Here is a 24542-nt window from a genome sequence, read left to right on the forward strand (position 1 = left end):
TGCTTGAAGACGTTTCACCTTCATCCGAGAAGCTTCTTCAGTTCGAAGGTCAAATGGTGGAGAGTCCCAGATTTAAACCCAGTGGGAGTATCCCCCCAAAGAGGGACAAAGGACCCCCTGAACAACAGTAGGCTACGGACAATCTTAGTTTTAGATTTTAAATAGGCTGTATACATTTCAATGGGAGCAACAGGACGGTCAAATATCGCTGATTTTACTAGAGAGCAGGATGGATTGTAGGGTAGCAAACATCGTGGGAAAACACGTTTTCAACACTGCAGGTTACCTGGGTGTAATGTTTTTCAGCTAAAAAGAAACATGGTCTGACTCCTACCTAACTATATAAAGAGTAACTGAAGGTTAAATGCAGCTAATATGTCCTGTTTTAACACAGCAAGTCCCAGAGAGCAGCCATTTGGCTTTTCTACGTTTAAAACCCGCCAACCAGCCGAATGGCTGGTAGGCTTTTAGCTAATATCCTGAACTGTGAACTGCTGCTTTTGTTATGTAAATAAGGTGGTGCTGAGCCACTAGGGTAAGGGTTAGGGTTAGGGGGAGCTCAAGTTGGGAGGCTGGTCACCGAAGGTGGCCAGACTCCATGCACAAACCACACGTTCCCATCCCGGGCCCTCGCGTCACTCACAGATTGCTCTCCAGGAGGGAAATGTCCTGTCTTGTCCCGAATAAAGGGGTTTGAGGCTGGGCTTAGGGAACCCAAAGGTTAGGGTTCCCTAAGCCTAGGGCTGGAAGAAGATGGGGGTTGAAATTAGGGCCCAATGTCCAATTGGGGCTCCAGGCGGTTAGGTTTAGGGCCGGAATAAAGTCCCTGCATGGGGTTAAGAGAGGTTAGGGTTAGGGAAGGCCTCAGGGCCAGGAGTTTATAATGGGATGGCCATGAAAAGGCCTATACCAGTAAAAATTGTGGAGAAAAGGAAAGGAGTAAAGAGAAGGGGAAAATTCCCCTAATTGGAGTTATAGCACCCTCTAGTGGGTTGTATTGGGATTATACTCTCACATAATGGCTCTCGAAGTCTCCCTCAAGCACAGAAATACATAATAAACATGAAATCAGACACTCAAATTGGTTTCATGGAGATGCCCCATTAACACGATCATTCCAATGATCCAACATGTGCTCTGCAGTCTTGTCAGTCCAGCGAAGATCGTCTGATTCCGTGCTGAACTTATCAGCAGGTAGAGCAGGAATGTGCTCCTTTAAACCTGTAATAAAATTGTTTATGTGCAATAATGTGTCTTGTTCTGTTTTGGGAAGAGCAGAAGAGAAGTTAATCACTGGGATATAAATGTCAGCTTGAGGGAATTTTTCTTGTGCCGTCCTCAGCGATTTTCTCAGCTCCGTTATTGGTGCATTTTTATCCCTCTGACGCCTGTTATTCAGGCCCAAGGAATGAACCAGCTTCTCCACCGACGTGTCAATATCTGCTTTATCCAGAAGGGTCTCTGCATGGGCCCATTTGGCCCCTGGGAAGCTGTCAATTTGGACTCCCTCTGCTACATAAGGAGGAATCATGCCCACATTGGAGTCTCCGATGATGACCGATGCTTCCTTTGTGTGAAGTCTCCACTCTCTGAGCTTTTTCTTTGTGCTTGGATGTCTCGTCGGGGTGCATAGTCGTTGTCCAGCTGAAGCTATGTTGGTCTTCTTGGGGGTGGATTCCCCCTGTATGAGGTCCATCGCCACCATGTTCTGTGGTAGCTGAATGGCGGGAGATGATTTCCCCTCAGCAGAAATCCCATGGAACGCTGTAGGGATTCTCCTCGCCCTCTGGTCTCTCGGTGCCGCTTGATTGGGCCCTGGCTGTTGTAGATCCACAGGAGGAGGGGCAGGTCTCAGATCGCCGTCTCTCCCCTCACCCGTCTTGCTGGAGGGTGACTGTTCACCTCCAATCAGGTCAGGCGTCGTAGCAGTCGTAGTTTTGGGTGCGGTGTTAACTGTGCGTGGAGCATGAACTTGTGCTGTGACAGAAACAATCCGGCCCGTAGTGGCCTGCTGTGCTGCGGGTTGTGCGTGCAGAGAAGCTGATTGTGATGCTTCAATCAGGGGTGCAATCATGTCCAAATGTCTCACCATCAGCCTGTTTGTGTGTTTGACATGTTTCACTCAGTGTTTCCTCCACTTTGTCTCTGCTGTGATGCAGCTGGACGACTCCACACTGACCCTCAGCAGTTCGCCTCAGCTGGTTCATGGTGTGCAGCTCTCTAAGGACCAAACTGGAGTCACTGCCAAGCTGTCGCTCTCCAACCTCATCATCTCTGTCTTCTTTGATGGCTACACCGCACAGATCCTCTTACAAGGTACAGAAAATAAAGTTTGATTCATGTAACATAAACTGCAAACTGTGCTGTTATTTATTGAGCTGCTGTGTTCGTCCAGTTTGAATATTGATGCTGATCTGACTCATTCTGTCCTGATCCTTTGCAGGACCTGCTGGTTCATCTGTGGGGGGTCTGTGTGGAACCTCCAGCATGTCTCTGAGTGACCTGAGGCTCTCTGAGTACAGCTCCCCCAGGTAAGACCTCATCACAAGCTCAGAGTCCCTCTGACTGCTGCTGCTGCTGATGTTGCAGATATTCTGTGTTTGCATGAATGAGCCTGAACTTTGTTGTTTGTCGCCCCCTAGCTGTGAGATGCAGTACAGTGAGCGTGCTGACAGCACGATCAACTGCAACAGCGTGACTGAACGGTGAGCAGACTGATCCACACAGCAGGAAACATCTGTCTGTGTTATACTTTTACTTCAGCATGACTGTTTTTCTTTTTGGAAGTTTTCCCCTGTACTTCACCACATTTCATTGTATGAATAACAAAACAGACTCGACTGAAGTGAAAATTTTCAGGGGTTCAACGAAAGTCTTTTATTAACAGTTCTGGAATTACAGACATTTTTTATATTAATTTGATTTTCTATCTGTGGTACAGCTGTAATCTCCTGAAGGAGGCGCCCTTCTCCTCCTGTAACAGTGACATCGACCCAGAGCCCTACATAACCGCCTGCACCCACACTTTGTGTAAATATCCTGCAGTGGACGGACTCAACTGTCAGTTCCTGAAGGCCTACGCCAGAGCCTGCAGTCTACACAACCACGCTCTGGATGGCTGGAAGTCAAACGCTGGCTGCTGTAAGACCTTAATAAGACCTTAATAAGCTCTCTTTGTTTAAAAATTGAACTGTGGATTTTTAGAGCTCACATGTTTTCAGGATAATACATCAGTGTGTTCCTCTGTAGCCTCTGAGGCCTTCTGTCAGGACAGGACCTGCAGCAATCACGAGTTCTGTGGTGAGAAGACAGTCGATGGTGACACTCGCTGCTTCTGTCGGGCCATTTTTGCCTCAAAGTACCAAGAAAACGACTCTTTGGGTACGACAGCTGTGATATCATCATGACAACAGGGCTGAATAATGGAGGAAAACTTCTAACTGTGATTTTTCTGACTGATATTGTGACATTCAGGTGATCCAACAGTCTGCATGCAGGACTCTGCTTCAGTCACTCTGGTCGGTTGTCTCCTGGAGGACAAAGGCATCGACTACTCTGCCTTACACCTCAACGACCCGACCTGCAGGGGTCAGGTGGACGAGCTCACCCACATGGTGACCTTCAACTTCGACAGCAGCAACAGCTGTGGGACGGTGGTCACGGTGAGTATTATCTCCCCCTCCAGTTTGGGATCTTTCTGTGGGTTCAGCTTTACCTCTGTCGCTTCTCATCATGTTGATGATCTGTGAAGTTTATTTAAGTCAATCAGCTTCTGTCACTAACCAGTCAAAAAAAGCAGGAATTCACACTGCTAGCCTGGTCAACAAGCTGCAGCCATTAACTTTACAGTACTTTTATTAGTGTTTGAATTTTTATCATTCACTCATGTTAGCACAATGCACAGCAGCAAATGAGATTATGTGTAAGATAATTGCATTAGAAAAGTATCCAAAGGGCACCAAAAGAACAAACATGGTCCAGTTCAGGGACTCCAGTTAGCTGAAATGAAGACAACTAGCAGCTACAACCACCTGCCAAACAGGCCCCACCACAAGGATGACATTTTTTTAAATGCTTCACTCTTGTATTTAATAACTAAAAAACAGTTTTACTAAGGTGAGATCACAATATAATGCTACTTTCTCAACTAGAAACAAGAAAATAAGAAAAAAGTTAGGGGCAACTTTGATTTTTTCTTAAGCGGAAGTGGTGTAGTAAGATAGAGCCTTTATTTAATAAAGAAAGCTGACAAACCTCCTTAAATAAGTTTTTCTTCACAGCATGTTGACAGATTTTTTATGGGTTTTTTTTATTAGACCACGAACTGTCCACTAAACCAGATATCAAACTTTTTCCACTTATCCACTGGTGAAAATTATGGTGAGGAGCTCGGGCATCAGGGAGGGGCTAAGACTAGAGCCGCTGGTCCTCCGCATTGAAAGTCAGTTGACATGGTTCAGGCATCTTACTAGGATGCCTCCTGGGTGAGGTTTTCCGGCCATGTACCACCGGGAGGAGGCCCCTGGGCAGACCCAGGACATGCTGGAGGGATTATATCCATTGGCTGGCCTGGGAACGCCTTGGTGTTTCCCCAGACAAGGTGGAGGAGGTGGCTGGAAGAGGGAGGTCTAGGTTTCTCTGCTTAGGCTGCTGCCCCCGCAACCCGGCACCAGATAAGCAGAAGAAAATGAATGGATGAATGGATACTTTATTTATCCCAGCGCTGGGAAATCTCTTTGTTACAGCAGTTTAAAACTAAATGAAAAACAATAAAGCAAAATTACTTAGAAATGATATATAGCTCATTTCAAGCACAGTGTGTGAAAAATGATTTTAATAAAATAAAAACTGAATAATGTCTGAAAGACTACAAGCACACTTTTACAAAAAAAAAGCCTCTGTGAATTCAGATACTTACTTTTGTGTTTAATTTTCTTCTCTGACAAAGCCAGTTAACAGTGGCTGCTCTAAGAGCCTAAAGAGCAATAAAGGTGAAATTAATGTATCAAATCATTTATTTAAATTCATTAAACTAATGCCTTGTGTACGTAAATAAACAAAATAAAGTGGCAGCATGTGCAGCTGAAGATAACAGATCACTATTTGTTTTTTACTTTCTAAAACTTTCTATCCTGGGTAAGCCCCCATGTATGACACTTCGGTTTGCTCCCACAAGATGTCTCATTTTTAACACCTACTAAAAACTGTCACACATCTGATTGTGTGACTCTGCAGACCAACAACAGCCAAGTGATCTACAAAAACACCATCATGACCCAGAACAGCTCCTCTGACATCATCACTCGTCTCGACCAAATCTCCATCGACTTCTCCTGCGTCCAAACTCAGCCGGACATCAAGACTGCCACCTTCAGGATCAGAGACAGGTGTGTGGTGGCTGCTGGTTTTCTTTGAGTTACTTTAAGATGTGAAGCTTCTCCTGAGGTTTGTGAGTCAGAGAAAGCTGAAGTGTGTTTGTGTTCTGCAGCTCTGTGATCCAGCACATCACATCTGGAGTTTGGGGTTACACTCTGACCATGCAGAGCTTCACTGACGTCGACCGCACACAAGCTGTGGAGTCCAACACTGAAGTGCAGCTGAACCAGAAGATCTGGGTGGAGCTGAAGACTGACGGGCTGGATGGAGACGTGGTCGTCGTGGTGACCGGCTCCTGCTGGGCAACTGACCAGCCATCACCCGACAGCACTCCGAGATACGACCTGATCATAAACGGGTGAGACAGACTCAGACAGTCATGTGGTTTTGATCTCTCTCATGGACTCCTGAACAAAGTGTGTTTTCCTGTCTGTGAGCAGCTGTGCCAACCCTGCTGACCAGACTGTGCAGGTGGAGGAAAATGGACTGGGAACCTCCAACTACTTCTCCTTCAGTATGTTCCAGTTTACTGGGAGCTCTGGTGACGTCTACCTGCACTGCAAACTCCACCTGTGCCCCAAACAGGAGAGCAGCTGCCTCCCGGTACACCAAACACACACAAACTGAGCTGCATGTGCTTAGCTCTCACTAAAAATACCAAAACTACATCTGAAAACTTTCTTGTTGCTACTGAATTTTTTTTTCAAAAATATGTGACCAACTTTACACCTTCACATACACATTCTAGTTCTTTTTATTTTTGATGTTGCTTCACTCTTGCCCATCCTTTCTTCGCAAATAGTGATGTCACGTCTAACACTGAAACCTCAAGGTCTGTGCTGAGCAGAGGGTCCACATTAATGCCATGTCAAAGCTTGTATTGTTCTTCAGAAAGTCACGTAACCAAAGATAAACAAGGCACTGTTGTCTGAAATGACGTGGCTGCCTCATTATGTGATTTAAGCTATTGAAAAGATGTGGGAATTACAGTTTTGCATGATCTGGATCTGAGGTGATTCTCAGGATTGTCACAAGCAGGAGATTGCAAGCACATTATGGAGCCACCAAAAAGGCAAAAATGATGAGCAGTTTGGGACCATTTTACATAATATCTCCCAATAATTCATTCAGTGTCAGAGAACGGGGCTTTGTGGATCTCCCTTTTTTCCAAACAACTGGCCAGAAAGATTCAACACATTCACACGGCTTCATCACACCATTGCTCTTTGCATGCTACTACTCCTACATTACTTAATTAAAAACATGTACATGTATACCAGTTAAAAAAATGTATTTGTACTCACAGGTTCAATTTAATCTCTAAAATTCTTCCCAGCATTAATGATTTTAGTCATGAGGTTTGAAATGACGACCCAAATGCAGTCTTAGAAAGCAGGCAAGGCACAAAATAAAGAGCTCCTTTAATAATTCTGTGTCAAAGGACATACAGAATACAGAGTGACAGAGAACTTAAAGGCACAGACTAACAGATGCACTGACAATGGAAAAATGGAAACTGGAACTATATAAACAAATATGGACACACTGAAGGCAATTAAGAGAAGAGGAAACATGGGGAACAAGGAAGAGCTGAAACTAGTTAAGTCAAATGATACAAAGAAAGTAAATCTAAATACAAAACACTGGATACTGAAAATGACAAAATAAAACAGGAAGTAACTGAACTGGAAAACCTCTAACACCGCATTAGATGTGCATAGACTTGACAAAAAGAAAACACAGGCTACGCTAATAAATACCAGAACACGAGTAAACGGAAAACCAAATGACAATCCTAACAGAATTCAGAATACAGGAAGACTAGAACAAACAAAACCCAACTTAAAATAGTACACACTAAAGCTCTAAGATAACAATGAAAAGTACACTAAAAGCTCTCAATAAAAACTAGACAACTCAAAATAACCCAATAAAAACCAACAGACCATGACTCTTTTAATGTATTATTCCATAACTTAAGTAGGATGTCTTAGTTTCACCACACTCCAATATAACTGGGTTTAGCCCTTATCTGTTTATTAAACATTCTTTTCATTTATTCTTCTTGCTCTTTTTTAAAAGCAGAATAAAACATTAAAATGAAAGGATTCTGACACAAAAGCTCAAATGCTGGCTCTCAGCAGATTCAATTCTGAATGAAAGGATCAGCGTTGATCTTCTAAAGTCTGGACTTTGTCTCTCTTTGTCTTTAGACTTGTCCTGCAGCTGCTCGCAGACGCAGATCTGCCAGGTCCAAATATGAAGGTGAAGCCTTCATCAGCATGGCCTGGACTCATTAGGTAAGACACACTCTGCTGTTTTCAATTACATCATGTTGAGACCTGTGTTGAGAATTTGTGGTGTTTATGAGCGAGATGATTAAGACAAAGAAATGCCTCAATTTAATAGAAACACATCAAACCTCACCGATGGAGGCTGAAAGAAAACCTACAGAAATATTACTGATTCCAGGTATACTGTTCATGTTCTTGCACTGACTAAAAGCAAATCTAATGTTTTTATTACTCCTGCTAAGTCTATAAACTTGCAATCTGATGAGTTTGATCTGAGTTAGTAAAATGTCCTAGTTGGTCCCCTGTAGCCTGACAGTCCAGGATCAGGATGAAGGTCCATGTCAATTCAATTCAATTCAATTTTATTTATATAGCGCTAAATCACAACAACAGTCGCCTCACGGCGCTGTATACTGTACAGTAGATCCTACAATAATACATACAGAGAAAAACCCAACAATCATATGACCCCCTATGAGCAAACACTTTGGCGACTGTGGGAAGGAAAAACTCCCTTTTAACAGGAAGAAACCTCCAGCAGAACCAGGCTCAGGGAGGGGCGGGGCCATCTGCTGTGATTGGTTGGGGTGAGAGAAGGAAGACAGGATAAAGACATGCTGTGGAAGAGAGACAGAGGTTAATAACAGATATGATTCAATGCAGAGAGGTCTGTTAATACATAGTGAGTGAGAAAGGTGACTGGAAAGGAAAAACTCAATGCATCATGGGAATCCCCGGCAGCCTACATCTATTGCAGCATAACTAAGGGAGGATTCAGGGTCACCTGGTCCAGCCCTAACTATATGCTTTAGCAAAAAGGAAAGTTTGAAGCCTCATCTTGAAAGTAGAGATAGTGTCTGTCTCCTGAATCCAAACTGGAAGCTGGTTCCACAGAAGAGGGGCCTGAAAACTGAAGGCTCTGCCTCCCATTCTACTTTTAAATACTCTAGGAACAACAAGTAGGCCTGCAGAGCGGGAGCCAAGTGCTCTAATAGGGTGATATGGTACTACAAGGTCATTAAGATAAGATGGGGCCTCAAATACAGATGATGAGCAGACTCATAAGAAACCAAAGGGATTTGACAGTGAGGACATGAGTGTTTTTCAGCAGTCACAGTGTGATCTGGTTTATCTTCTCAGGTGGTTTCCACGGTGACTCGGACTGATTTCAGGCTGCCGACCTCGATGATGATCCCTGACTTTTGATTGGTCCTAAACCAATTCCTGGATGTGTGATAGGTTAGGCTGGCTGCTGTGAGATTTTGTGGTCTCCCACAGCTGGACAAAGAAGCTGTTTTAGTGGAAGTATTTTGAGGGCAGGGCCAAACTGTTGTCTGACAGATTATGATTCTACACCTGATATTTACTGTTTTATTAGTAACTTGGTGAAGGGAAGTGTGTTTTTGATATTTAACCAAATGAATATATTTGTGGTGCATTAACACTCCTCAAACATCAAAAAGCAAAGCACTTCAGGACCTCCCAGGAGGCCTGGACACATGTAGGTTGTCAAATGTATTAGATTTGCTATTGACTACTTGTTTGACTTGTGACCTGCTAAATACAAACACATCTGTGGTCACAGGTCCCACACATCCACAAGCAGTAATGCCTTCTACCAAAGAAGCATTTCTACTTCTCAAGTTGTTTTAGGTGAAGATATTTTTATTCATTTGACAGGAAAATGAAAGGATGGGAGGAGATTTTAAGAAAACATTTTTTGGGAGCATAAAATGCTTTATAGGTAATTGATTCTTTACCAGGGTGTAGTATCATTTATTTTCTCAATCTTGATTTTCTAGCTGCCTTTTTGTTTTAATTTGATTGTGGGTGGGCTGTGTTCTGATTTTTGCCTTTAAGTGATCATTAAAGTAAAATCAACATAAGGGAAATAAGAGGGTAGAAAGCTTTGACTGTCTCTAAAGTTTGGATTTGCTGATTAAAAAAGTCACTGGATACAGCACAAAGTGGAGAAAAGAGCTTGAGTGTTTGACAGAGAAAAGGAAGGTAGGAAACCAGCTGTGTGCTGTTGGTCAGGTCAAGTTAGAAAAGTTGGTTTTTCAGTGTGGACAGATCAGTAGGGTTGCTAGGATTTATAGATGCATATAAGCATATAAGTAAAGATAAAATCACTATGTGACAGCATACAAACCTAACATCAACACCAAAGATTTGCCTGAGCCTGAAACTTCAGCACAAAGTTAAAATGCTTTCTTTTGTTCCTGGTTTTAGAGGCCACACTGAGAATTCTTGCTGAACTCCATTTTTTTGTTGTTGTTTTACTGTTTGCATGAAAGACCAAAAATAAAATAAAAGGTGAGGGTAAAAAAGAAGCTTCAAGTGCTCTTTTATAATTTCCACTTTCTGGCTAAGGAACTATTCAGCCTGAACTCCAGTAACTGCTGTTTTGACAATGATTTTCCATATGATACACGACTCTATTCACACTGAGTATAATGCAGGTTTATGCAGACTTCAAAGTCAAGCTCATGCCACAGTCCCAGCAGATCAGCTCATCTCTTTGCCAGCATTAACTGGTAAATCAGAGAAGACCCAGGAACTTACAATCTGTCACGGCTGGCGGGGTGAGCCGTGTGGTGTGGAGGAAACGGAGGACCCAAAATGCAGACAGCCGATTTGATGATAAGAGTGAGGGTTTAATTTACAGCGTACAAATAACAGAACTGAGGGCAGGACAGAACATAAACCTAAACTGGGTGAGCTAAATAACAACCGGATCATACAAATGGGGTGGGAGGCAGAGAGACACAGACGAGGAACAGACACCATGAAACACAGACGAGCCGACAACGAACACAGACCGACACCCACTATATATACACACACACGGTAATCGGGTAATGGCAGACAGGCGGGGACACAGCTGGAACCAATGGACATAACGAGACACAACCCTACAAAGTAAAACAGGAAACACACAGACTGTTTTACATAACAACACGGGGACATGAACAAAGCACCGAGGACAGACACAGGTAGGGCTGAATATACATTAAACTCCAGAAAACACAAAACGCTGGGTCAAAATGACCCAGGACCATGACAGTACCCCCCCTCCAAGGGCTGGCTCCAGACAGCCCAAAACAAAAACAGACGACCAACCCAGGGCGGGCGGCGGGGGGTCCAGGACGGAGGGACCACAACCAAACAAAAAACAAGCTCCAGTGGGCCAAACGAATTGTCCAAAACACATCACACACTGGAGTTCCCGAACAGGGTCCCAAAACATAGTTCAGGAGGCCGGCCCGGAGGCTGACAACTCAGGTCCAAAAGCCGACCGCGCGGGAGGCAGCGGCGGCGAAGTGGAAACAGTTCAGGCGGCCGACCGTGCGGACAGCAACGGCGGCGACGGGGAAACAGTTCAGGCGGCCGACCGTGCGGACAGCAACGGCGGCGACGGGGAAACAGTTCAGGCGGCCGACCGTGCGGACAGCAACGGCGGCGAAACAGGTCAGGCGGCCGACCGTGCGGACAGCAACGGCGGCGAAACAGGTCAGGCAGCCGACCGTGCACACGGCAGCGGCGGCGACGGGGAAACAGTTCAGGCGGCCGACCGTGCAGACAGCAACGGCGGCGGCGACACAAGTCCGGAGGCCGGCCGCGCGGAAGGTAGCGGCGGCGTTTGGGAGGACGTCCATATCGACGATGACGCCCAACAAGCGGCCTGGCAGATGACCGCCGATGTCGAGGCGGCAGTTTGGGACCTGAAGGTCGCGTGGCCCCTGCAGCACCAGACGAGGCGGAAGCTGAGGCTGGACCAGACGAGGCGGATGCAGAGGCTGGACCAGACGAGGCGGATGCAGAGGCTGGACCAGGCGAAGCTGATGCAGAGGCTGGACCAGGCGAAGCGGATGCAGAGGCTGGACCAGGCGACGATGAAGCCGGAGCTGGACCAGGCGACGATGAAGCCGGAGCTGGACCAGGCGACGAAGAAGCCGGAGCTGGACCAGGCGACGGCGTGGGTGAAGCTGAGGCTGCAGCTGGCGAGGATGAAGACACGGAGGCTGCAGCTGGCGAGGATGAAGACACGGAGGCTGCAGCTGGCGAGGATGAAGACACGGAGGCTGCAGCTGGCGAGGATGAAGACACGGAGGCTGCAGCTGGCGAGGATGAAGACACGGAGGCTGCAGCTGGCGAGGATGAAGACACGGAGGCTGCAGCTGGCGAGGATGAAGACACGGAGGCTGCAGCTAGCGAGGATGAAGCCGCTGCTGCTGCCGGCGGCGAGGATGATAAGGCTGCAGCTGGCGGCTGGACGGGCTCCTCGGGCCCTCCAGCTGACGAGGCAGAAGACTGGACGGGCTCCTCGGGCCCTCCAGCTGACGAGGCAGGAAGCTGGCTGGGTTCTCCTGAACCTCCAGCTGACGAGTCTTGGGGCTGGACGGGCTCCTCGGGCCCTCCAGCGGACGAGACAGGCGGCTGGACGGGCTCCTCGGGCCCTCCAGCGGACGAGACAGGCGGCTGGATGGGCTCCTCGGGCCCTCCAGCGGACGAGACAGGCGGCTGGATGGGCTCCTCGGGCCCTCCAGCGAGAAGAGTCTCGGGACCAGCGGGCACAGGGGCCCCTGGCAGGCGCAGAACAGAACCAGCAGGCGCGGAGACCTCTGGCGGGCGCAGAACAGAACCAGCAGGCGCACGGGCCTCTGGCAGGAACGGATCAGAACCAGCAGGCACGGTGGCCTCTGGCAAACACAAAGCCGACTGCGGCTGCACCGAGCATTGACTCAGCTCAGGCAGCGACAGCCGGGTGCAGTCCTCAGCTGGCTTCTTTACCTCCAGGGGTCCAGAGTCTGCTGGGGGCTGAAACCCAGCCTCTGGGGAGGCCCTGGAGTGCGTCTCAGTCTCAGAACTGGCCAGCTCTTGAGGAACGTTTGCAGGATTGTTTGGTGTGTCTCTCTGCAAAAAATACGTAATAGAAAAAGAGTCCAAAACGGGGGGCACAGACGCAGCCTCCCGTACAGAGGGAGTCGGTGAAGATGGCATAGATGACTGGGCTAGTGGGGATACCGGGGGCCGAGCTGAATGCTGCTGTGCAGCTGAACGAGCTCGCGGCTGTGCAGCTAAACGAGCTTGCGGCTGTGCAGCTAAACGAGCTTGGGACAGCTGAGCAGCTAAACGAGCTTGGGACAGCTGAGCAGCTGAACGAGCTTGGGACAGCTGAGCAGGAGAATGAACAGGCAACCAGCAGTTCTCCTTGTCATCTGCTGCACAAAACACAGCCCCTGAATAAACCGTCCCACAGTCCAAAACAGAAAAAGGGTCCTTCTCACTCACCACAGCCTGCAGTGCTATAGTCCTAATATCCAGCTGTGGGGTGACGTGCCGACGGCGCGATCGTCGCCTCCTCCCTGCGGACGACTCCGGCGGGCCGGGCAAAACCTCCGGCGGGCCGGGCAAAACCTCCGGCGGGCCGGGCAAAACCTCCGGCGGGCCGGGCAAAACCTCCGGCGGGAGAAGCTGACGTGGCTGTTCCGGGGCGGCCGTAGTCCGCTGCTGCTGGACAAAGTCTGTGGATTCCCGAGCTTGCACCACCTCCCGGGCTTTACGCAGGTTGCAAATTAAGTCCGAAAGTCCCTCGAACTGGCAGAGGTAGGAATTCCTTTCCAGGATTGCCTCGATGGCTTTTAACCCCACCACTTTCGCACTTGCGTTGGTGGTGTGGGTTACCCAGTCCATCAGGCGTTGGATGCGTGCGAGGTCGCTCTCCCCAGACAAAGCTGCTGGATCCATCTTGTGGTCGGCTCGTACTGTCACGGCTGGCGGGGTGAGCCGTGTGGTGTGGAGGAAACGGAGGACCCAAAATGCAGACAGCCGATTTGATGATAAGAGTGAGGGTTTAATTTACAGCGTACAAATAACAGAACTGAGGGCAGGACAGAACATAAACCTAAACCGGGTGAGCTAAATAACAACCGGATCATACAAATGGGGTGGGAGGCAGAGAGACACAGACGAGGAACAGACACCATGAAACACAGACGAGCCGACAACGAACACAGACCGACACCCACTATAAATACACACACACGGTAATCGGGTAATGGCAGACAGGCGGGGACACAGCTGGAACCAATGGACATAACGAGACACAACCCTACAAAGTAAAACAGGAAACACACAGACTGTTTTACATAACAACACGGGGACATGAACAAAGCACCGAGGACAGACACAGGTAGGGCTGAATATACATTAAACTCCAGAAAACACAAAACGCTGGGTCAAAATGACCCAGGACCATGACACAATCACAAAGTGCAGAAGGACAGAAACTGGACAATGACCAATTTTAGATATTTCTTTCTGTTAACTTTTGTTCCTTTTGTCCCCATGAGTAATTTGTACAGAGCATAACGGTAAACCAGAGTTTAAACCAAAACAAGTCATTCTCTTTCAAATATCAATCAAAACTAAAAGACAATAAGAGACCAAACCTCTCTCACATGGACACATGGACCTTATAAATAGGCGCAAACTGCTTTAGCAGGGTTTCTGCTGTTCTACAGCCAGGCTGACAGATGGTTTATTCACAGGGGTGCACATAAGTGGTCCGCAGGTGCGCATTCGCTGTAAATAAAAGAGGCGCACCAGATAAGAAGTTGCAACAGGCGTTTGCGTCCATATAAAAGGCTGTTTTTGTCCACTAGAGTGGGATTTTCACAGCATATTCTGCACCACATCTCTGTGCGTTCATCGTTTGTTTGAAGCCAGCTCACCTCCTGCAACCACTTTTCCGAGAATACGCGCTTCTTTTGCGGTTCCTGCTGACATTTCTTTGGAGGTGGAGGAACACCAAAGTAATTGCTTAAAGGAGCTTCTTCAACATCTTTAAGAGTTCTAAACAAATGTCTGTCCTCCTCCAGAAAATCTTATGTACGCAAACACGCGTCTCATTTTGACAGCCTATGCGCACCTGAGGACCACTTATGTGCACCCCTGTTATTCATCATCCAAACATACTGGACATCTTGTAAAAGACAACTTTGAAAATCCTTCAGAAAGAACTTTTTACAAACAGTTATCTGTTTGTAAAGGGAGTGCAAACAGGTTGCACTCCCTTCATCGTGGAACTTCACCTGCCTGCCTCCCTGCCAGGTCCGTTTGCGTTTAGGTCAAAAAATCCTTGCAACAGTACACATACAGAAGGTGAAAAGCTGGATTTATGCACACAGCGCTGCTGCTGTCTTCAGCAGGAGCAAATAGAAAATTGTACTGAGTAGTCAGTATAAGCTTTTAGTGATATAAGTTTATTGATGATAGAATACTGCATGATGACCTTTTTCTTGTTTAGAACTGATTGTTCTTTATGAAACGTGTTCGGATATTTGTATCTGAATCTTTCTACAGCGATAGTAAGAAGTTGAACAAGCTGTTCTGACCTTGCACACACACACACACACAATCACATACGCACATGTTCATGTCACTGAACGAATGTATTCATTTCTCTTGTATAAATAAAGAACGCAGACGGTGACAGAGCACAAGTCCGTGAGTGTCTCTTATATAATAAGTGTCTCTTATTTAATCTATATCTGTGGGCCAGTCGGCCTCTTGTGTAAAGGACACAGTGATGCTGAAGTCAGAAGCTGTGGTCAGTTCAGTCAGCCCAGGTTTCAGTATTCATGACATGCCTGAGGTCAAATTTGACCTCACTCCCCCTTAGTCAAAAGAAATAATGAAAGCGCATGAAAAAACTCCTGACTTAACTCTCTGTGCTTGCATTGAGATGGCTCTCAGGAAGGGATCAGTGCAGCACTGTCCCAGTGACAGTGATGTAAGCTGCTCATCATTGGTTATGGGTCAACAACTGCGCCAAAGGCTAATTACCACCTCCATTCCTGAAAAGCAGGAAATATATGAATGATTTTGAGAATATATGTATTCTGCCCGTTCCATTATTTTATGATACAGGCATTCATGAACCCTGTCTGTGTCTATCCTATGAATTCTAGCCAAAAGCACCTGTTACGACCCGTCTAGGGCCAGGCAATAACATGAGTGAGGCACTCGCTTCCCCCCCAACACCCAAACAGCCACAAGAAACAAATCCTTTAGTTTCAATGTGATTTATTTACAATGTGAAAAAAAGGGAACCAAAACGGGAGTGTCAACACTTCAGGGTGAGCCAAGGCCAAAACAATAAACAAAACAAATCTACACAAATCCCGCACCCCTGACCTTACCAAAACAAAGTCAAAAATAAAGACAGAGTCTAACCTCCTTAACTAACTCAAAACAGGAGAAAAAATAAAGAACGCAGACGGTGACAGAGCACAAGTCCGTGAGTGTCTCTTACGTGTAGGAGCGCTCTGTCACTCGTCCTCGCGAGTAAAGACAACTGCAGTGTTTGTGTTTTCTAACTCAAGTGTCTCAGCTGAAGAATTGCGGGGTGATTTAAAGAAATCCCCTGTCATTTAAATTGGTCCTTCGAGCTTAGCGATGGAAACAACAGACACGTTTCTGTGACTCCAATGAGGTCTGACCGCTGTATCTTGAAGTCGTGGGAAGCCAGCACCGAAGTCTGTCGACAGCCCTCTCCAGGTAGAGGTGAAAGACATGGGACGTGAAATTCAGGTCCAGGCCGGTGCTTTAATTCCACGACGCTGGGATTCAGCCAGACGACCTGACAACCAGCAAAAGACGACTGAGGGTGAGAAAACACTGTTTGGTCTTAAACCGCCGGAAAGGTTTAGAAGAATGCGCAAAAGAGGTTAGAAGTAGCCGGAATTACTTCGAGAAATGCGCAAAACAGGTGGAAGTAGCCGCAATTACTTCGTAATACGCGTAAAATAGGTTGGAAGTAGCCGCAATTACTTCGTAATACGCGTAAAATAGGTTGGAAGTAGCCGCAATTACTTCATAAAACGCGTAAAATAGGTTGAGTTCGCCGAAAGGAACTCTGTTTAGATTGGTTCTAGAGGTAGCCGTGAAATACCTCGTGACAAAATAGGTTTAAGTTCGCCAAAAAGGAACTGTGTTTAGACTGGTTTTAGAAGTGGCCGTGAAATACTTTGTGACAAATTAGCGCACAAATGTCTATCTGTGTGTATGTATATTAAATAATATAATATAAAATAAGAGAGTGTGGATAGAGGACGTGAAGACGGCTTTGCAGCTGCTGGGGGTGAGTAGCTGTGTGTGTGACAGAACTTTGCATGCCCATAAAAGGCAACTGCCTGACTGTGTGAAGTATGCACCAAGAGAGAGAGAGAGTAAAATCTGGGCAGATGAAGCGAATGGATGTTTTCAGAAAAGAAATAGTAAGTGGATGTTTTAGTTTGTTAATACAGGTGGATTTCTCTCAACCTGGAGACCTGAGTACAGCGGCAAAAGGACAGATTAACAGAATTGGGACGACAGACAGGCCAAGCTCTGGCTCAAAATTTTACAGCTTGACCTCTCACTTTGTCCCCACCCTGAAAAGAAGCTTAAAGGACATCTTCTCCTCCAGTTATCGGCTACCATCACTGGAAATTTTCAGGCAAGTTTTTGGCTGAATTGTTGTTAGCACCATGTGTCCCTGAATCTCACAAGCAAGCTCTAACTCATGGAATGCTGTTATTTAAGGTGGGAAATCAAAATTTGGGAAACATAATAAAAACACACACACAACCAGAGAAATGTATGAGAAAGGCACGTGTTAGAGAAATGCCTTGTTTGAGAAAAAAATCGCACACACACGCAATCAGTGGATCTGCGTTCGACTACTCCGCCTAGGTTGCACTGTCGAGCGCAGATCCACTGAGCGCAGCACAAGCTAGCAAGACAGAAGAAGCTAAACTCGTTGCAACATGGCAACTGCCTCAACGCAACCCGAAACTGAACCTCCCCCACTCTCATTCGGATCTGGCGTTTGGAACTATCTTGACCCTGAAGGTAAGCGCGTCATGGACTAAAGTAAAACAGTATGTTGGATGTGCCAGCAATGCTCAATTGGTGGGAACTAGTGCGTTAGCGCAGTTAGCTCATTAACGTGTTGCCGTCCAGCCCCACGCACGGGGCGATCCGCGGTAGCTCGTTAACGGAGATTTGCCGTGTTGTGGCGTTAACATCATTTCAGATTAACGCTGACAGCACTAGTGGGAACACAACGAATATGACTGCACATTTACTCCAACATCATCCTCGTGCAAAGACAAGTGGAAGCAGACAAAAACAACAAGCACGCATGCTACAAACTTTACCGGAGTCATTTAGACAGCCGTTAGCACATGATTCTCCTTATGGGGACCTGATATGTTTAATATGCTGCTGAGAATATAGCCCAGAAGAAGCGTATAGTAGAGCTTTTATTTTGGAAAGAGACATTTCTCTGTAATAAACTCTCTTTTCCAAAGATGAGGGATTTCTTGATCAGATAGATTTATTTTTTTATTACTTTAAACATTAACATTAAATTTAAAAACTGTATTTTTGAGTTAAAATATATATTTATAATTTTAATAAATGACAAATTAAAAAGCCATGAACATTTTTTTGTATCGAAAAAATATCGAACCGTGACACCAAAGTATCGAACCGAACCGTGAATTTTGTGTATCGTTGCACCCCTAATGTTTAGTATACACATTCAGTAATATGCATACACTCTTATAGTGTACATATATTTATTCATATAACTCTCAGATTTAGCCATTGTTATATTTTGCTTGTTCTTAGGGTATTGCATTTTTGCACACCTCTGTTGCTTGTGAAGCCTGCACACAAGAAGTTCACTCACATGTACTGTACCAGTGTACCTGCACATGTGATGTGACAATAAAAGTGATTTGATTTGATTTATATTTAAAAATTTAAGGTAATGATTTGGGTTAATATGAATGCTTTAACAATGTCAACGTGTGTCATAAAGTACTGAATGCAAATCTTGCACAGTTCCTCCTTATTTTAAGTAAGAAATTGGAATTGAATTACCATTGTCACTATTGTTTAAAGTGCAAAATCTCGAGCATATTATGTGTCCGTCAGCAGTATATTAAATTCTATATCGTGGCTCAAGAGTTGGGAGTTCGCCTTGTAATTGGAAGGTTGCCGGTTCGAGCCCCGGCTTGGACAGTCTCGGTCGTTGTGTCCTTGGGCAAGACACTTCACCTGTTGCCTACTGGTGGTGGTCAGAGGGCCCGGTGGCGCCAGTGTCCGGCAGCCTCGCCTCTGTCAGTGCGCCCCAGGGTGGCTGTGGTTACATTGTAGCTTACCATCACCAGTGTGTGAATGTGTGCGTGAATGGGTGGATGACTGGATATGTAAAGCGCTTTGGGGTCCTTAGGGACTAGTAAGGCGCTATATAAATACAAGCCATTTACCATTTACCATTTATATGCTATTTATATGTATGCTGAAGTATGGGACGAGGATCTGCTCTATGATGATCGTCTGGGATCATGTGACACGTGTCCAACTCAGAGGCCACGTATATTTACAGCTGACATTGGTGGCTATGAGTTCAAGGCCACTCTCAATGCCACTCACATCTCACAGGAGACTGGTGTTACCAATATAAACCATCTCCATAATGAGATTTTGGGGCTGCATGCCTTTCATCTGTAATCAAGTTTGATAAATATGCTCGTCTTGTAAGAGTCACATGACTGATGGGTTTTTACTTTCATTTTCCTCGTATTACGACATATCAGATTTGATCTTCTTTTTGTTTGTTGTCAGTTATTTTTCATACACACACACACACTCACACACACACACACACACACATATATAGTTAGATTTTTTCCAGATTATTCTTGATTTTAGTTGTACTAAAATTGTCAAACACATGTAACCATTTTTGTTTGCCTTCTCGAACAAATAAAAAGCATGGTGACGCTAAATAAGAAAAAAGTAAATCTGCTAACACAACAAGAAACTTTCACATTATAATATTTGTTCAACAAATTAAGAATATTGTACTTCATGTCAAGTGCGTTCGTCTGGATATGTACAGAAAAACAAAATTAGAAATTTCTGGGGAAAATATTTTTAAATTCAGCACTTGGTCATTTTAAAATTAGTCTGAATAAAGTTATATACACTCAAATTTATAATGTGATGAGCATGACAAGCTTTGGTTGTAATGAATTACAAGAAGTACTCAGATTACATTTTTACACTTTTTGTGGCAGCTGCCTTACTCTCACGGGGTCACTACAGCAGGTGGCTGATGTTTGCTTTTGGTTTCCATCAGATGCTTTTCCTGAGGAATTTGTGTCTCCATTGTAAAATATTACACTATGAATCCACTATGAGTAACAGAAGTTCATTGATTTGCAAATCAAGCAAAGGCTTTGATAATGTTTTCAATCTTAATTACTCCTAAATGTTTTAAAAATCATTGCCACAAACTAAAAAGAACTAAATAAAGATACATGTGCTGTTTTACTGCAACTCATTTTCAGATAGCTGACACTAATAAAGGATGTTGTGTCGCTGTGTGTATCTGCATCTCAGCTGCATTATTTTTGATTATAAAGAATATATTTTAGTGAGTGACAATAATTGTCTCCCAGTTATCATTGGAAGAAGCATATGTAGCTCTACAACACTGGTGGTGAGTCACATGGATGAGGAGGAAGCGTCATGGCTCCAAACTAGCAGCAAACTAGCTTTTAGTTCAGCTAAAGCCAGTCAGAGCTGATACTGTTGATAGCAGCAAAGTAATAGAGCACAAATTACATGCAGAGGTAGATGTTCATTAGGCTACATGTTGACAGTAACATAACACTAAGATGTCACAGTATAATGTGTCCATTCAAAAATCCTGGCTTTCCCAAAAAGCATATAAATCAATCAAATTCCACTCAAGGGATCTAAGGAATCCAACAGTAAATGCTTTAGAGAATTAAGTGTATTTTCTCCCGATGGCGATAGTGCTCTCCCAGTATAAATTCCCACTGAAGACGAGAATACGCACTCGATATCACAGATAAAACATTAAAAGCTAATTACGACACACACATAGAGGAGACAGGGATGGGTGTGACATACAGGTGCAAAACCACCATATATGATCTTCTGTCATTATTTGACTCATTTTAAAGATTGTATCCAAATAATCAAGCATGTGAATAAAAGAGAGACAGGTCAGTGCACAGGACTAAGTACTATGTACAGCTTCTTATTAATGGCAAAAAAGTGAAATTGATCTGAAAATCTAGAATTATCCTTTCAAGTGAATCTATTAATCTTATTAATCATTAATCACTCTCATTGCTACATTCATCTGGACTTTTGCCTGACGTACAGTTCAAGCTGCACCAGTTTAGTCTCATACTGAGTCTTGATGCAGGTACTCAGCTTCAGCTCCTCTCTCTTTATGGCTGCTCTCTGTTTATACCAAATTTATTGTCTGATTGACTTTGTGACTCTGGATTTGACTTTAAATCAGTGCAGAAGAAACGTGTCACTCAGTGCCAGCAGGAGTGAAATCTGCTGATGCGAATCAAGAGGTACAAGGTTTTGTGTCAGAACCATGATGGAGCCTGGAGTGACTGGAGCCTTCCTTTGGACTTCCCCCAGCTGTTACACATCATTTTAATGTTTATATGGTTAAATATGATCTGTAATCTTGGAGTCATTTTTGACCAGGATATGTGCTTCAAAGTGCACATTGAACAAATACGTAGGACAGCTTTCTTACATCTGTGTAATATCTCTAAAATTAGAAACATCCTGCCTCAGAGTGATGCTGAAAAGCTTGTTTTTGCAATTATTACTTAAAGCTTCAGTTACTTCTCTTGTAATTTATTATTATCAGCTTGGCTTAAAAACTGTCTGATGATCCATTCACAAAGAATAAATCACATGTTCTAAATCCTGCTCCATTATATATACATCATATCCTGTCACCTGTCAATCTGTAAATTAAGACGACTCCACTTTTACCTGATTTTCATGGAATGTAATCAGATATTTCCTCAGCTGAGTGTTTGGTTGTGTTGTTCACTTTAAAGAAATGGAAATGCTAATTCGAATGTATAGAAAATCCATCCGTTAGTCCATCAACACACCCTCCATCTGTTAAATGTACCAATAAACCTTTTGGAGCAGCCTTCTGGATCCTATGTTTAACTGCACGTCAGCTGTTCTGTTAGCCACTGCAGCTTCAGTTTTTTCACAGTTTTCAGCTTTCAGGTTGGTTTCTGTGTTTTTAAGATGAGGCTTACAGTTGGGCTAATTTGTTTCAAAAGCTAAGTTAAACAAGTTAAACAAGTTACACAAGTGCGATTTGAACGATTATTTGATTCTGATGTACAGATTTCGACTGGGAGATTATTCCAAAGTGAAAAATATATCATCTAATTAATTGGTGTAATGTGAATGGGAGAGGTCTCTATCAGTAGGAAAATCTGGTAAAACTTTAAAATACAGTTCAAAGTCCTTCATATATTCATATATTCTAAAGCCATCTAGTGGGCCATATTGGAGTCTTTGCCAGGCCGATTCTGGGCCCCGGGCCTTATGTTTGCAACCCCTGACCTACGTGCTTGAATTACACCCACGCCATCTCAAAGCTGAACGTAGCTACGGTAACATCATCAGCTGGTTTCTGACGTCTCGTTTTGAAGCCTCGAGATTTTCACCATCACTTGTTTCAACCAACCGGATGAACGTAAATACAGCGTTAACGTCGACGTGCTGCGGTTTCAATGGTATAGATCGGGGTAACCGTGGTTCAGGGGTTGGGAAGCTCATCTTGTAACTGGAAGGTTGCCGGTTTGATTCCCCCTCTGTCTGTCTTGGTCGTTGTGTCCTTGGGCACATGACTCACCTACCGCCTACCGGTGATAAGGGGCCGATGGCGCGATATGGCAGCCTCGCTTCTGTCAGTCTGTCCCAGGGCAGCTGTGGCTACAACTGTAGCTACCTCCACCAGTGTGAGAGTGAATGAATAGTGGAATTGTAAAGCGCTTTGAGGGTCTCGAAAAGCTTTCTATAAATGCATTATTATTATTATAATCAGGGGTGGGGACCGGAGATCATTTCTGTCGGACCACAAAACAATAAAATGTTTATATTTTACATACGCACTGATAGCATGAATAAATAAAAAGTTCAGGAAAAAAATATCGACCGCCTTTGAGTTAGTTAATATGTATGCCCTCAACTTTGAGGAGAAGTTTCAAGATCTGTGGGCCAGTCGGCCTCTTGTGTAAAGGACACAGTGATGCTGAAGTCAGAAGCTGTGGTCAGTTCAGTCAGCCCAGGTTTCAGTATTCATGACATGCCTGAGGTCAAATTTGACCTCACTCCCCCTTAGTCAAAAGAAATAATGAAAGCACATGAAAAAACACCTGACTTAACTCTCTGTGCTTGCATTGAGATGGCTCTCAGGAAGGGATCAGTGCAGCACTGTCCCAGTGACAGTGATGTAAGCTGCTCATCATTGGTTATGGGTCAACAACTGCGCCAAAGGCTAATTACCACCTCCATTCCTGAAAAGCAGGAAATATATGAATGATTTTGAGAATATATGTATTCTGCCCGTTCCATTATTTTATGATACAGGCATTCATGAACCCTGTCTGTGTCTATCCTATGAATTCTAGCCAAAAGCACCTGAGAACATGCACATGATGCGGTGAGCAACCAGTGTGCAGAGCACAGCGATGAAGACAGAGTGGAGCAAGTTTCAAGCTTCTGACGCTCCAGGTAACTGCACACAGATAACCTGAGACATGTGTGAAGCTTTCAGTGGGTCTGTGTGATGGTTTATTGGGTAGAAACAGGCTCCAAACCACAACTGTTTCATACAATTATATTTGGCCCCCGAGATAAGTTTTACAGCTTTCCTAGTGATAAAAACCTCCTTTATTGTAATTCATGAGAGAGTGATATTATACCCCTTATGTCAAACCGAGTGATTTATGACCCCCTAGAGTGATTTATGGCCCTAGGAAGTAATAAAGTAATAAAGCAAGTAATAAAAATATGATATTAATAAAAATATGATATTCATAAAAATATGCTAGTTCATAGCTCATTGCTTTTTCACCTTAACCCTAACTAATTGATTATTTAAGTTTCTTATATCAAATAGCATTCTTTTATTTTTTAATCCAATAAAAAAAGTTAATTTTTTTTATGCTTAAAAACGCCATCTGGTGGTGGCTCAGCGTGTGTGCGAGGGTGCGTGCCCGAGGCTGTGTGTCAGGGCGCGCACGTGCGCCTGTGTCTCCGGACTCTGTGTTTTTCGGGCTCCGTGCTTATGTGTGAAAAACGTGTTAATACATAGTAAAATAGTGAAACTGTTTAGTTAAACTTGTGCTTTGTAACGTTCAGTATGGCCAGAAATACAGGCTGCATGCCTTGGGGCAAAACTTTATTTCAATTTATATGCATTTGTTTAATCCGAACAAGGAGATTTAGAATAAAACTCAGAATCGTGAAAAAAACAAACAAAAAAAAAACTTCACCGAAAAACGCACCGCGGCTCCCAACATAAAAAACTCTTTTTCTCCAAAAAACCCCGATAGGTACCCCTCTATTCCCCAAAACCTTATATTTCGGAAACAGGGGAAAAATCCTGAAAAGATCCTTAGTCTTTTGTCCCCCCTCCCACCCCGATCCTTCGCGCAGGAAAAGCAAAAACTTAGTCTTTTCTCTCAAATTCACCCCGATCCTTAGACTAAATAACCAGGGAAAAACTCCTGAAAACCCTGCTACCCCTTTTATTCCCAAAAAACCTTATATTCGAAAACAGGGGAAAAATCCTGGAAAGTCCTTAGTCTGTTTTCTTCAAAACGACCCCTCTTACCAGCTACCTCTAACACAGAGTCTAAGTTCTCCCTTTGCTCTTAATCGATCCGCTACCAGAGCACAATTTTTTCCTGCCTGTTCGCTCCTGGCTCAACTCCC

At 44.5% G+C, this 24542-nt stretch overlaps 3 protein-coding genes across 3 annotated transcripts in view; 2 read left to right on the forward strand and 1 right to left on the reverse strand.

Moving 5' to 3' along the window:
- Positions 1 to 24542, forward strand: part of LOC148094557 (protein NLRC3-like) — a 278774-nt gene that overhangs the window by 93437 nt on the left and 160795 nt on the right. The gene's annotated exons all lie outside the window — the stretch shown is intronic.
- Positions 2135 to 10003, forward strand: LOC148094564 (alpha-tectorin-like). The gene is made up of 11 exons (XM_087837562.1): positions 2135 to 2316; positions 2444 to 2531; positions 2643 to 2705; positions 2942 to 3141; positions 3250 to 3381; positions 3475 to 3662; positions 5236 to 5387; positions 5489 to 5734; positions 5817 to 5979; positions 7590 to 7676; positions 8811 to 10003. Exons 1-10 carry the CDS (start codon positions 2154 to 2156, stop codon positions 7674 to 7676), a joined length of 1482 nt encoding a protein of 493 aa, XP_087693688.1. The 5' UTR covers positions 2135 to 2153; the 3' UTR covers positions 8811 to 10003.
- Positions 10812 to 14729, reverse strand: LOC148094565 (uncharacterized). The gene is made up of 3 exons (XM_087837574.1): positions 12836 to 14729; positions 12222 to 12736; positions 10812 to 12152 (listed from the first exon to the last, which is right to left on the reverse strand). The coding sequence occupies exons 1-3, from the start codon at positions 13419 to 13421 to the stop codon at positions 10884 to 10886; spliced, it is 2370 nt and encodes a 789-aa protein (XP_087693700.1). The 5' UTR covers positions 13422 to 14729; the 3' UTR covers positions 10812 to 10883.

Source organism: Neolamprologus brichardi, unplaced genomic scaffold, assembly GCF_056152115.1.
Source record: "Neolamprologus brichardi isolate AB-2024 unplaced genomic scaffold, ASM5615211v1 NODE_ptg000036l+_length_2141236_cov_1, whole genome shotgun sequence".
Classification (NCBI taxonomy): Eukaryota; Metazoa; Chordata; class Actinopteri; order Cichliformes; family Cichlidae; genus Neolamprologus; species Neolamprologus brichardi.